At 36.1% G+C, this 12,992-nt stretch overlaps 2 protein-coding genes across 2 annotated transcripts; one reads left to right on the forward strand and one right to left on the reverse strand.

Moving 5' to 3' along the window:
- The first annotated feature begins 58 nt into the window (after positions 1–58).
- Positions 59–6,573, forward strand: LOC140045404 (4-hydroxyphenylpyruvate dioxygenase-like). Its single transcript, XM_072090271.1, has 13 exons — positions 59–122; positions 223–249; positions 431–493; positions 1,973–2,077; positions 2,986–3,040; positions 3,169–3,251; positions 3,497–3,586; positions 3,714–3,817; positions 4,073–4,150; positions 4,570–4,732; positions 5,052–5,240; positions 5,991–6,113; positions 6,432–6,573. Exons 1-13 carry the CDS (start codon positions 120–122, stop codon positions 6,507–6,509), a joined length of 1,161 nt encoding a protein of 386 aa, XP_071946372.1. The 5' UTR covers positions 59–119; the 3' UTR covers positions 6,510–6,573.
- Positions 6,574–7,047: 474 nt separating this feature from the next.
- Positions 7,048–8,526, reverse strand: LOC140045405 (UPF0390 protein zgc136864-like). The gene is made up of 3 exons (XM_072090272.1): positions 8,333–8,526; positions 8,035–8,090; positions 7,048–7,803 (listed from the first exon to the last, which is right to left on the reverse strand). Exons 1-3 carry the CDS (start codon positions 8,436–8,438, stop codon positions 7,672–7,674), a joined length of 294 nt encoding a protein of 97 aa, XP_071946373.1. The 5' UTR covers positions 8,439–8,526; the 3' UTR covers positions 7,048–7,671.
- Positions 8,527–12,992: the final 4,466 nt, after the last annotated feature.

The following is a 12,992-nucleotide window of genomic DNA, read 5'->3' on the forward strand; positions in this document are numbered from 1 at the left end:
TAAAGTTATAGTTATCCTGGCAACACCTATATACATTTTCTATTTTTAGTTTACTACACAAAACGTAACGTTGTATATCAGATCCTACGTACTGCTCTGCATATTTCGCACAAAACATAATGGTACGTAAATATGTTGATATGACAGACTAAATGTTTAAAATGCGTTGAATTATTGATTATGTAAGAAATTACTAATACTCATTTCATTTTATTTTAACAGACAACCTACACTGACAAAGGAGAAAAGGTAAGAAGGCAAATTTACGTACCACACTGACCACACACCACCGCCATGAGATCAAGCTCGGTGAAGCGTATCGATTTATTAGTATTCTAAATTTTGTGATGAAGTATTGGCTATTATTTTTCATTTTTATCCATGTCATAATTTATGAACTTTCTTATTTTCATGTTTTTGTTACTTTTAGCCTGATGCCGGAAGGTTTTTGTGCTTTGACCATGTTACATTTTGGGTTGGAAATGCCAAACAGGTATAGAAAAATCATAAACCCCTTTTGTTCTGTAATTCCATTGGATAGTTTTAGGGGGAGTGTCAGAGGCGCGCGGATCACTTTTTACTATGTTTTTATCTTTTGTTTACAAAAACAAAACAATGGGTGTACGTGTAGTATTATTTATTAAGTTTACAGTGAATTATGGTTTTACGTCATTATTTTGTGATATGGCCACTGCACTGGCCAACCTTCCATCATGCTTCCATACACACTCCTTTTTTTTAAGCAAAAAATTACATAAGGCTAAATACGTAGTAATACTAATGCACTTGTCAATTGTATGACCCACTATACGACCCCCGGGAGAGGTGAGTCATTTGTCCGATGTGCGTCATACTTTTGAATACCATGACGCACCCGTGCGTCAAAAAGGTGACTTACCTTTGGGTGACCATGACGCACCCATTTTGACGCACTGTGACCATGTTGTTTATGATATGGTGGGTGGTAAAGTGACGGACATTGACACACCTTGTTCATTGATGTGACGTACCATCTAGGTTTTTTGACGCACCCCTGCGTCAGTAATTATTTGTAAATGACGCACCCATGACGCACCTCTCCCGGGGGTCATATAGTGAGTCATACAATTGACAAGTGCATAATAGTATACACAATTTACTCTGTTAATACTAATAGTGACCCCCTCCTCTATAATATGCCTACTCCAATATTTACAAAATAATAATTGAAACTTTTAAATCAAATGAAGCTTAAAAGATTTCTTTGAAAGAAAATTTATCTATAGTATTGTTTATTTCACATATTATTATTATCATCTAGCTATTTGTAGAATTAGTATTAATAGAACAATTGACTTGTCTCCATATGACTGACACTAATTACTGTATAAACATTTGTCTGCCATTACTACACATGTTGATTTAGAAATTGAAGAAATGCTACAAATTTGAATATTGATAAATAGTTAAATTGATTCATTGATTTTTGCTGGTCTGTTTGTCATACAGTTTTAGGTGAGAAATACCAGCAGTTAATAGGGGAATGCAAACAGTGTCTTCATAAATGTAAATTGAAAGGTCATACATATATACCCAATCTGCAGACAGTACTGTTTCGATCTTATTAGATCTCGTCAGTGCAGCTCTGGTTTTGAAATGAAATGTACCGCAGAACTGGCACAATATATAGGCTGAGCCAGGTATGCGGGACATGGTACACTGATTATGAACACAAAGAGTGCACAAGCTCAACGAGCATGTACATGACCTTTCGATTTGTCTTTATGTACAAAATCACATTCAATCACATACCTGTCATCTTAAGCCCTGTCTACACTATCAAACTTTATGTGACAAAAAAGATGTGGTGTGCCAATATATAGACATGACAATGTCATATCACTACCATATTTGGGCATATCACACTTTTTTTTTCAAAACTAGTTTGATAATGTCGACAGAGCTTTAATCACATACTTTTACATTGATTTAGGCTGCCACCTTTTACTGTACTCGTATGGGGTTTGAACCGTATGCTTACAAAGGCTTAGAAACCGGCAGTAGAGATGTGGTATCACATGTAATCAAACAAGACAAGGTATGTTGTCACATAAATGCAACTTACATTTGAGAAGGGCACTAAAAGAGTGTAAACATCCACCTAGGCATATGCAAATTGAATGGCGTGTTTCCATACAGCTATGAAACCATCCTTTAAAATCAGGCAATAACTAAATTAAATCACGTGTTCCCATACACGTCCTTTAAAATCTTTTTTTTTTAACTTTTTGAGTAATCCTGCTAACCAATATAGAAAGAAATAAACACACACGATCGACTCCATAATCTCTTGCCATTCTGGTGACGGTAATGATACATATAAAGTCTGTTTTTCTGTCAATGTTATTCAACGCTATCGTCGTTGATCGTTAACAGTCAATTTGATTGTTTGAAAACGATCAAGTTGAAATGATAACGATAGCGAGTACCTTTTCCTGTAAATCGTTAACATTTCAATGTTAATTTAGAAGATCGCTGATTATTGTTAACGATAACGTCGACTAACGTCGACAAGAAAACAGGCTTTAAACCTATATACACTAGAGCCTATCATTTGGAAAACTTTTCAGGGGACATTTTACCTGTTGAACAAACATGGGACAGTCAGTATTAACACTATGGCGAACGCATGTTATAGAACACTTTGTTGGGTCATGAAGGGTGTCCTATTTAGGGTTTTACAGTATTCAAATGGACCATTTGATACAGATTTGTTAAAGATATCAACCCATTCCTATATTTCAATGTCACTTCAGGCATATGCCCTAAGCATCTGTATTTTGGTTACAAGAAGAAGGGTCATATAAGCTATATTTAGCTTGTCAACCGACCCAATAACATCAAGCAAGTATCAAGCAAGCAAGTATATGTTAAACTATTCATTTAGTGAAGTTTTCAAAACTGGTGTATGTTTAATGATATTGGTAATTTGTGTGTTTTTTTCAGATATTCTTTGTTCTGCAATCTGTACTAAATCCTTCTGGGAATGAAGTGGAACAAGGTTTGTGTAACACACAGTAATCATTCTAACAATATACTGGCCGGCAGTAGATATTAACATTGTCCACATTGTCACGGAGTGGAGGTACGTCCACCAGACTGACCCGAATTTATTTTAAAACTTTTCAGAAATGGGGAGGCACCTAGTGAGGCATGGTGATGGAGTGAAGGATGTAGCCTTTACCGTTGAAGACTTGGATTCAATTGTTGAAGTGAGAGCATCTTGTTTTTCATTTATAGTTGACTACTGAAACTAGAAATCAAATGCATTGTAATGTTATTATAGATTGGTGTTAAACATGTTATATAAAGGTTAATTTTACAAATTCATTCATTCATCAGTGGAAAATTACTTCCATTTATTGTCACTTGCATATAAAATATACATAGAAATTATTATAAATATTTTCTTAGCTGTTGAATAATTATCAAAATAAATTGAAATTGATTATTCCAGAAAGCAAGGGAGAGAGGGGCAAAAATTGTCCGCGAGATCTGGAAAGAACAGGATGATGATGGCATTGTACGCTTTGCAAAAGTTCAAACGGTTAGTACCGTGGGGTAATTTTGGTACTTTTTTGTTTAAACATGAAATATCTCTAATTGGAATTCTGCCTGGCGAACCGCACAACTGTCTTGAAGTAATTTTAAATTTGTATTTTTTTTTCCAATAGTATGGTGATACAACACATACATTTGTTGAACGCAGTCAGTATAACGGTATATTCCTTCCAGGATATAAAGCTGTTGCAAATACCGATCCACTTCTTTCTGACTTGTAAGTTTTATCCTATCTAAAGCTCTGTCTACACTATCAAACTAACATAAAAAATGTGATGTGCCCATATATGGACATGATGACATCATATCACTGCTATATTTGGGCATACCACTACCATATATGAGCACATCACACTTTTTCATTGAAGTAGTTTGATAGTGTAGACAGAGCTTTACAAATGCTCTTTGCTTTTCTTTAAGAGTTTTAGAGTGAAATTTACTCTAAAACTATTGTTTGTCATTTTTCTTCTAGGCCACCTTCTGGATTGAAGTTTGTTGATCATATAGTTGGTAACCAGCCTGATGATTCTATGGTACCAGCGGTTGAATGGTAAGTTCAGGTGCAGCACTCTAGCCATGCGATTTACAGAACAGAACCCCACATGATACCTGCACAATTTACTTGTCCTAAGTGAGTCAATTTAAAGAGATAATATAATAATATGAATATTTAGAGGTGCTCTTTACCAAAAGATCTCGCAGTGTTTACAATGGAAAAAGGTGGGGGTTTAAAAACGGATTCAAACTGTTTCAACGTAGACGCATTACGTTTAGAATGAGGTAATGGATTCCAAATGATGAGCCAACCACTCACATCCAGGAATTAAACCATCAATTTACTCTATGCAAATCCTACTTCCTAAAGTAATGTAAATCAAGTAGATGCAGGTGCAATAGTCTTTTTCTTTATATCTGTTTAATTCACTATGATTTTCTATGGTTGTTTTTCTATGTTTGTATTTTTTTAAGGTATGAAAAAAATCTACAATTCCATCGGTTCTGGTCAGTTGACGATGAACAGATTCACACAGAGTACAGCTCTCTTCGTTCCATTGTTGTCACCAACTATGAGGAAACGATCAAAATGCCGATAAATGAACCCGCCCCTGGCAAAAAGAAGAGCCAGATCCAGGTATGGGTGAAGTTCCAATGAACAGTATTGCCAGTGATGTAACCCGAGACTTGAGGCCCCTGGATTAGGAACCTTAAGTGAACCCCCCCCCCCCCCCCCCCAACACTGGAGGCCTCGTTTTTACCCCTTTTCAACATATCTTAATGCCTGTTTTTTTCGTCTGGGCACTGCACAAGGGCCCCATAAGCTCAGAGGCCCCTGGGTTCAGCCAGTGAGTGCTCATAGCCGTTACACCACTTAGTATGGCTAATTTCCATTTTACTCGTATAGTATACCCATACATTAAGTTAATGGCTTAATATATTTAATGTTTTCGCAGGAATATTGTGATTATTACGGGAGTGCTGGTGTCCAGCATATCGCTCTCAACACCAGTGACATCATCACAACAATCGTCAACTTGAAGAAGCGTGGAATGGTCTTCCTTAACATCCCAGACAAGTATTACACCAACTTGCGAGAAAGACTGAAACATTCAAAAGTTAATGTCACCGAAAATCTGGATGTAGTACGTTTTTTGTTGCTATTATTGCATTGTCTTTCAGATTTGATATGAAGCTGTTGGTTCATTGTCAATACAACTTTGAGGGCAGTGGAGTAACGCAGAGGCCCCTGGTTTAGGGACCTAAAGTGGCCCAGGCGTGTATAACATATTTTTACCTCTGCCAAGGAGGTTATATTTTCACCCCTGTATGTTTGTGTATTTGTGTGTCTGTGAACAGCCTGGAGGCCACAGTTTTTATCCGATTCTCACCAAATTTGACAACAATGATCTATGCCCCAAAAGCTCGGACGAGTTCGAATTTGAGGGGGAAAGGTCATAGGTCAAGGTCACAACTAACAAAAAACTATTTTACTGCCTAGAGACCACAGTTTGTATCCGATTCTCACCAAACTTAGCCACAATGATCAATGACACATCATATAATTGTGGTTACATTTTGAAGGGTCAGGGTCAAAGATCAAGGTCCACAAAAAGCTAAAAAAAAAGAAATAAAAAAATAATTAAAAAAAAAAACCTCAGTGGGACTTGAACCAGCGATCTCAACTGTGAGAGGCTGGATTATGTAGGGGAATTTTACAGTAGGCAGAGGTTTGTACTCTCGGAGTATCCTCTAGTTAAATTCGGTTTTTTCCAAGCTCCGGGGCCTTTGGGTTTAGCCAGTGAGCGCTCATAGCTGTTATGCCACTGCTAGAGGGCTACTTTCCCTGTCAAACTGAGAATAAATGTACGCTACATTTGAAATGTTCTTTACAGCTGCAAGAACTGAAAATCCTGATAGACTACGATGATGAAGGCTACCTTCTGCAGATCTTTACCAAACCAGTACAAGACAGACCAACACTCTTCCTTGAGGTTATTCAACGCAAGAACCATACCGTAAATTTATAACCACTTTTTTCATATTTTCTTTCGCATATAATGTGAATTATCTTTACCTTGTCGTCAATATTGAGTTAGTTTTGCAAAAAAAAACAATATTTTGACATCTTTTTTATATATGTTCTTGTTTGCGCTTTGCACTTAAATGATTAAAGTTCACAAACTAAAGCTCAAAAAAGTGTGATGTGCCTAAATACGGTAGTGATATCCCTAAATATGGTAGTGATATGTCCATATATGGGCACATCACATTTGTTTGTCACACAAACTAATCACTTCTCCTTGCTTTAACAATTTTCTTTTGTTTACTTTCAGGGATTTGGTGCTGGAAATTTTAAGTCTCTTTTTGAAGCTATTGAGCTGGATCAAAATAAACGAGGAAATCTAAATTAGATTAAAATAATTTATGAATGATCCAATGAACTAGTAATACAATAGGCCAGGTAATACACTATCTGGACATCTCACATACCTTTTTGTTATTTAATTTTTATTTAATATTTATTTTGGTAGTCTGCTAAACCTTGCCTCTTTTGTTTTAATATCCGACAAAAGGACTCAATTTGTTATAAAAATATCAATACATATGTTTAATATTTTAATTTATTTTTAATATATATATTATTAAAAATGTGTTGATTAAACATTAAATGTGTTCTCTTCCATGCAGTGTTCCATACGTAGCACAGGTATAACCATTCTGGTATTTTTCAAGTTATAATTGGACATTTGGTTGCCTTGTTGTTTGTGACACATTGAATAGTAATCATACCAAATAATAATTACAGTAATATTGAAATTGATTTTGGAGTATATAATATATTTATAGAAATCAAGAAGTTTGAAATCTAGATTAAATTAGCAATTATGTGCATTGTATTTACAGTACATGAATATTCTATATTCATAATTAACTAATTAGTTAATTTATGACCGTAATAAAAGAATTATATTAAAATGATTTTGTGTTTATTATGTGTCATCATTAAAGTTAGTGTCACATTTTTTTGCAACCTACGTGTCAAGACGCAATGTTTAGGGTGCAGGAATGTTTTGTTCTGAATCAATTTTTGTCAATAAAAGTTGGATACAAATAAGAGTATTATGATTGAGTGGTATAGAGCTATATTGTCCTGATGGAAAAGTTATAATTCTACACAAAAATTAGTTTTCCTCACATCGATCCTAGCGCAACCACCACCTGGAGAATAACCACCTGCCTTGTGCATACTAAGACATGACACCAGTCTAGCCTGGGTTAGGCAAGCATCCCCTTAAGAAAAAAAGAACATCAACATTTCTCAACATATACAAGTACAGTATAAATGTTGTCTTCACTTTTTTTTCCTTTAAGTACTACATTATAAACTGTGATTGATACAGAAGGAAGAACCTCCATGCTCCAATGAACAGGGACTTATTTCCAAGATGTATGATAAATTATTTGGTATTCATTGCTTTTTCAAGCCACAAACAATTATGTTATACCACGATCAACAAGTAGTCACATTCTCAAGTTATCTATTAAATATTTGGTATGTTATCTCTAAATCTGCTATTTCTTCTTTTTCTTGCTTGTGTCACCACTCCCTTGCTTGGGTATTACTTTGAATGGTTTCGCTTCATTCATGTTGGCTTTAGCTGTAATTTCCATCTCTATGTTGCAGCCGATAGCTTTTGTCAAATTCTGCACAAGAAAAATAAAACAATACTAAATTCACTAAACAAAACGGTACCAATGAATGCAAATAAAATTCTTTACGCCTGGTGGTATAGAAAGAGTACTGTACTGTGTATTAATAATATAATATTAATAATTTAATAATATAAATATTCATGGAGTGTGTGTAGTATGAAGACACCCAATAATATTACATGATATATTAATATCATTTAATTATAATAATAATATGCTTACCCTTTGCAATTTGCCTTCTTCAATTTTTCTTGATTTTTTGGGAGCAATATGACGAGCTGAAAACAGTAATTAATAAAATTTATGATTATTTAAATAGCCTAGGGTATACATGTCCGTCATATTACGTCATCAATAATCACATCATATAATCCTAGGCCAAGAAAGATTGTGTAGGCCCTGTCGACCACTTTCTGCATCCTCTACCATATAGGGGCCGGGCCAGTGTGAGTGTTGACTCATCATCATAAAAAAAACAACAAAGCCAGGCTAGGCCTAGCCTAGCTAACACAATTCTTACCCCCTTTCTTCATTGCCATTGCTTTCTTTTGTTGATGTTTAGATTGCTTATTTTTTCCTTTCTTTCCTGGTACATTACCAGTCTTCTTCATTTTCCCCTGTGCCATAGTTATTAAATAAATGAAGTTTTTCTCAAGTCAAAATCACACACGTTTTTTTATTTTGTCGGTCTCTCTCTAGCTTTATCAAAACTATAGAGGGGGTACTTTTCAAATCTGCCAAATGATGCCACCACCACCAAAGAGTGATTGGTTATACATTTTACATGATAATATAACATTATAAAGTATATGCTAAAATGTCATTTAAAGTTATTGTGATATTTAATTGTACGTTTTATACTGTCAAAATACTGATTAGGTTTATTCAGAAATTGAAGACCGCCTCACAACTATTTTAAACATCGACGAAGATTTCGATAGGATTCGAACCCAGTAGGCCTACTTCAGCTCCACAACCTGAACGCGTTGTAACGCGTTTAACGTGTTGTGACGCGAAATAGTTAGAGTTCTGGTCAGAGCGAAGGTACAGTAAAATTGGCGATTTAACTGAGTTTAACTTTTTCAATGGAAATTTTACCACTAGCGCATGTTGTTAATACATATCATTTTAGGCCTATATCATACAAACCTACCGGGGCCTACCGGGCGTAGATCAGTATGACCGATTAATTTTAGGCCCTATACATATTATCCCGGGCTTCCCGGGCGTAGATTAGTATGACATATTATCCCCGTAGTTTCTTCCAAACAAACTTAATTATCAGCCATTAACAATTCTGAATAAATATATTTCAATCGAATTTAATATCTCTACATAAAGTTTAAGAAAACAACATGCTAAATTAAACAGCCGCCTCGGAAGTGCTTCGTAAAAAGCACGAATAGCCTGACTTCGGGCATCGGAAGTATTGTGACGTATAGACGCGCACACTTTAACTCACGTGATCTGCATACAAAATAAACCGGATTTATTTTTTTGCTGTCGATGAGAGAAAAATCGATGAAAATGTTTAAGGCAGGTTGCCGATAATTCTGAGTAGAAGCATTCAATGGATGCGATAACTTTCGTCTTTGCGCAGTTTATCGCTCCTCAATTTATTAATAAAAACAGTTTATATATGATTGCTTTAATTACAGACGTTATGATATTATCAAACCTGATTTGATTTACACTTTTAAAAAGAGCTGAAGATGGATAGTAATAATAATACTAACCCGCCGAAGGAAAAGAAAATGGTTGAGTTGGATAACAGAGTTGTGGAATACAGTTTTGTGGAACGCGCATTGAAAGACCGTTGCTGTTGCGAACGTGCATATCGCACGTATTTACATCATGGACCAAACTGTACGCAACATGGAAAACGCCAAACATCACCTACAACTGAACGCGTCAAACTACCCAGCAAAGAGGACGCGGTCATAGATAATACAGGAGTATCCGATAGAAAGTTAGCATTGGAGATTGCAAGATTGGAGAAGGAGTCAAAACAACAAATGAAATTGCTTACGAGAGAAACAAACGAATTGCGTAAAATCGGACGCGATGCCAGACGATGTAGTATGAAAACAAAATGTATCTGTCCTAATAAATTGGGCGGGAAACTTCCCCCAATAAATGGACCTCACGACTGTTCACAGGAGAGGTCTGGAAGTAGTATGAGTTACTCGTCTGAACGCGGACGACCGGTATCTCCAAAATGGAAAAAACAGTTCTCGACTGATAGTTTGATCAGTTATAATAATCAACCATCACAAGATAATCATTGTAAATCTAGCCAGAGGTCGTCGTCATCGACGCAGAAACTTCATCACTCGAGTAGTCTTCCTGATACGCTAAACGTAGGCCCTTCAATCACGGTAGAAGACACTTGTACAAAAAAGGTAACCACTGTTCTAAAAATCACAGACGATAATGATTTCACCAGTCATGCTCACGAACATCGTCAACGATGTACTGGGCACGTTGACTGCCATTCTAAGACGGCCGTAGAAATCAATCATCTCTATAACCGAAGAGCACGAACACCAGAGCAGTTAAAACGTTATAAGAACATATGCCATCTTATCAGGCCAAATATATCGCATCGAAAAACGTCTCCTAATCGATTAGGTATTGAACCACCAAATCACGTTCAATCACGAAACAGAGGTTCCTTGGACCCACGGTTTCAAAGACTTGAATCTGTATTGGTGCCAAATAAGGCACCGGCGCCAGTGCAACGCCAAGACGCAGAGGATTGTCCTAACAAACCTCCTGATCCTGAAATCGGAAATTGCCCAACACCAAACGAAAACAACGTGGAACATACTTTAGAGAAATATCTTCTAAAAAGCTCGTTAGGTTTTAAGGATTCGATAAGACCGTCTTCAACAGGGCGGAATCAGTCAACAACAAATTTGGCGGCAAATCTTGGTGAAAAATCTTGTCTGACTATCAGAAAAGATACCGAGCAACAAAGACCATATTCAGCGAACTTGTTGTACCGCGGTAAACGCGTTGGAAGCCCACGATTTGACATCGATGTCGGTGGATCACACGAGGAAGATATAGGCCTAGTACGAAGATCAGCGTCACCCGGGATGAGTATCAGTTTACAGTCATCCGATGGTAACGCAAAGTCGAGTTTGAAGAATAAACGATGTTTAATGAAGCGTCAAAAGGCGCAATCGTCGCCCTGTCAGTTAGGAGGACATAGCCCTAGAACTGTTAAACGCGTTTCGTTTAAAACTACCAGTTTATGTGACGAGAGTACACGTGATCTGGAAAGTAATGCGTTAGCCCTTCCATCATCGAGGAAACAAGATAGAAGTAGATCGAATACGCACTAATAGGCCTACTAAAGCGTGGTTCCCACTAGCGACGCAACGCAAGGACGTAACGCAACGCAAGTGAATTGACCAATCACAAGCGATGGCTTATTCGCTTGTGATTGCTAACTGTCTATAACTTCGCTTGTCATTGGTTAAAACGCTTGCGTTGCGTTTACGTCCTTGCGTTACGTCCTAGTGGGAACCAAGCTTAAGAGACCCGCAAAGAGATCATATAGAGTAGACCAATTCCTTCAATTGTGTCAGCAATTTAATTATTTGATTTTATGTAAATATGTAAAAATATGCGAGGGCTAATATGTTTGCAGATAGGGTCTCATTAATAATACAGTGGACCTATACATTTTATAGGTTCATGATGATACAGTGCTGCTGAGCAATGACACTACGCATCATCCGTATATTTTTCTCTCGAGTACATTTGCTATCATTTTAAATATCTGGTCCTCGCGTTTCGCACAAAACACTTACGTCACACGTGAAGCATTACTGTAAAGGACTATATAACCACTGTGTGCTGTATTATTAATATATAAATATCGTTAAATCGTTAGTATATTTTTATAACATCATTTTATCATGTATTTTGGATGAATATAGACCGGTTTGTAATTTTGGCAGAGTGTGGTATAGCAAGGTATAATATAAAACGATTAAAACATGTTTTTTTGAAAATGTTATTTCGTTCAATGATTAGTAGTAGTCTTGCTTCCACAAATGAAAAGGCTACTATACACTAAAAATCAGTATCGTGCCAACATAGCTATTGTTGCTGTTGGTCCCTCCATCTCCCTGTTCAGACCACACAAGGTAATGACAACAGTGGTACGATCCTAATACGCTTTTGTCGTAAATTTCATAATTAAGCCTATATGATTGTTTGTCGGCAGTCCAACACAATCATTCCAGTTTGATTGCTGAAATGACTTATTTTCAGTATTAATTGCTGTCGCGTTCTCTTTATCGGCTTCTAATCATGATCTTTGCTATTTTCTACCTGTGAAAATGTGTCCGTTTAGGAGATAATTGGACCCAACTACTACTCCCGACAATGACCTAATTGTAACACCAAAATGTGACGCGACTACTGTAGTTGTCATTTATTCAAGCAATAGAGATATCTTAGTTTTGAATAAAGATATCTTAGTTTTGAATAGAGATATCTTAGTTTTAAATAGAGATATCTTAGTTTTAAATAGAGATATCTCTATTAATAGAGATATCTTAGTTTTAAACCATGGAGGTATACCTCCATGTTTAAACTAAGATATCTTATTTCTGAATAAATGACAGCTTAGCGCGCCATACGTGATGGTGCTGACGTATGTATTTCAGTTTTAAAATCTTCGCAATGTATTTAGTTGTTATGTTATTGCTTTCTCCTCTCTCAGTTTTTCATTTTTCCTAATTTCTAAAGCGGTTATTACGATATTTAAAAGAAATTCTGTTTCACACACCTAAGCCCAACTTATTTCTATCTCGGTTTTTGCACCTGCTTCGCGGCGCGTCTTATTTGTGTCTTCTCGTTATTGTCTGCTAGAGGTTCATCATCAGTGCAATTAATCACAGAGGAAATAAATAAGATTTATCTTATTATTCCCCTATTTCTTAATAAATTCACAATTGATTGTTACGTAACGTAAATATCGCGATAATGCGTTTAAAATCGTTTATCACTTCGTAATCTTTTTTTCAGATTCTCAGTGGAACCACTGTATCTATAATTATCAAACTAGTTTAACGAAAAAAGTGTGATGTGCCCAACTAATATGGTAGTGATATGCCCAAATGATATGGTAGTGATATGATGTCATCATGTCCATATATTTT

The sequence above is a fragment of the Antedon mediterranea genome, chromosome 3 (assembly GCF_964355755.1).
Source record: "Antedon mediterranea chromosome 3, ecAntMedi1.1, whole genome shotgun sequence".
Lineage (NCBI taxonomy): Eukaryota > Metazoa > Echinodermata > Crinoidea > Comatulida > Antedonidae > Antedon > Antedon mediterranea.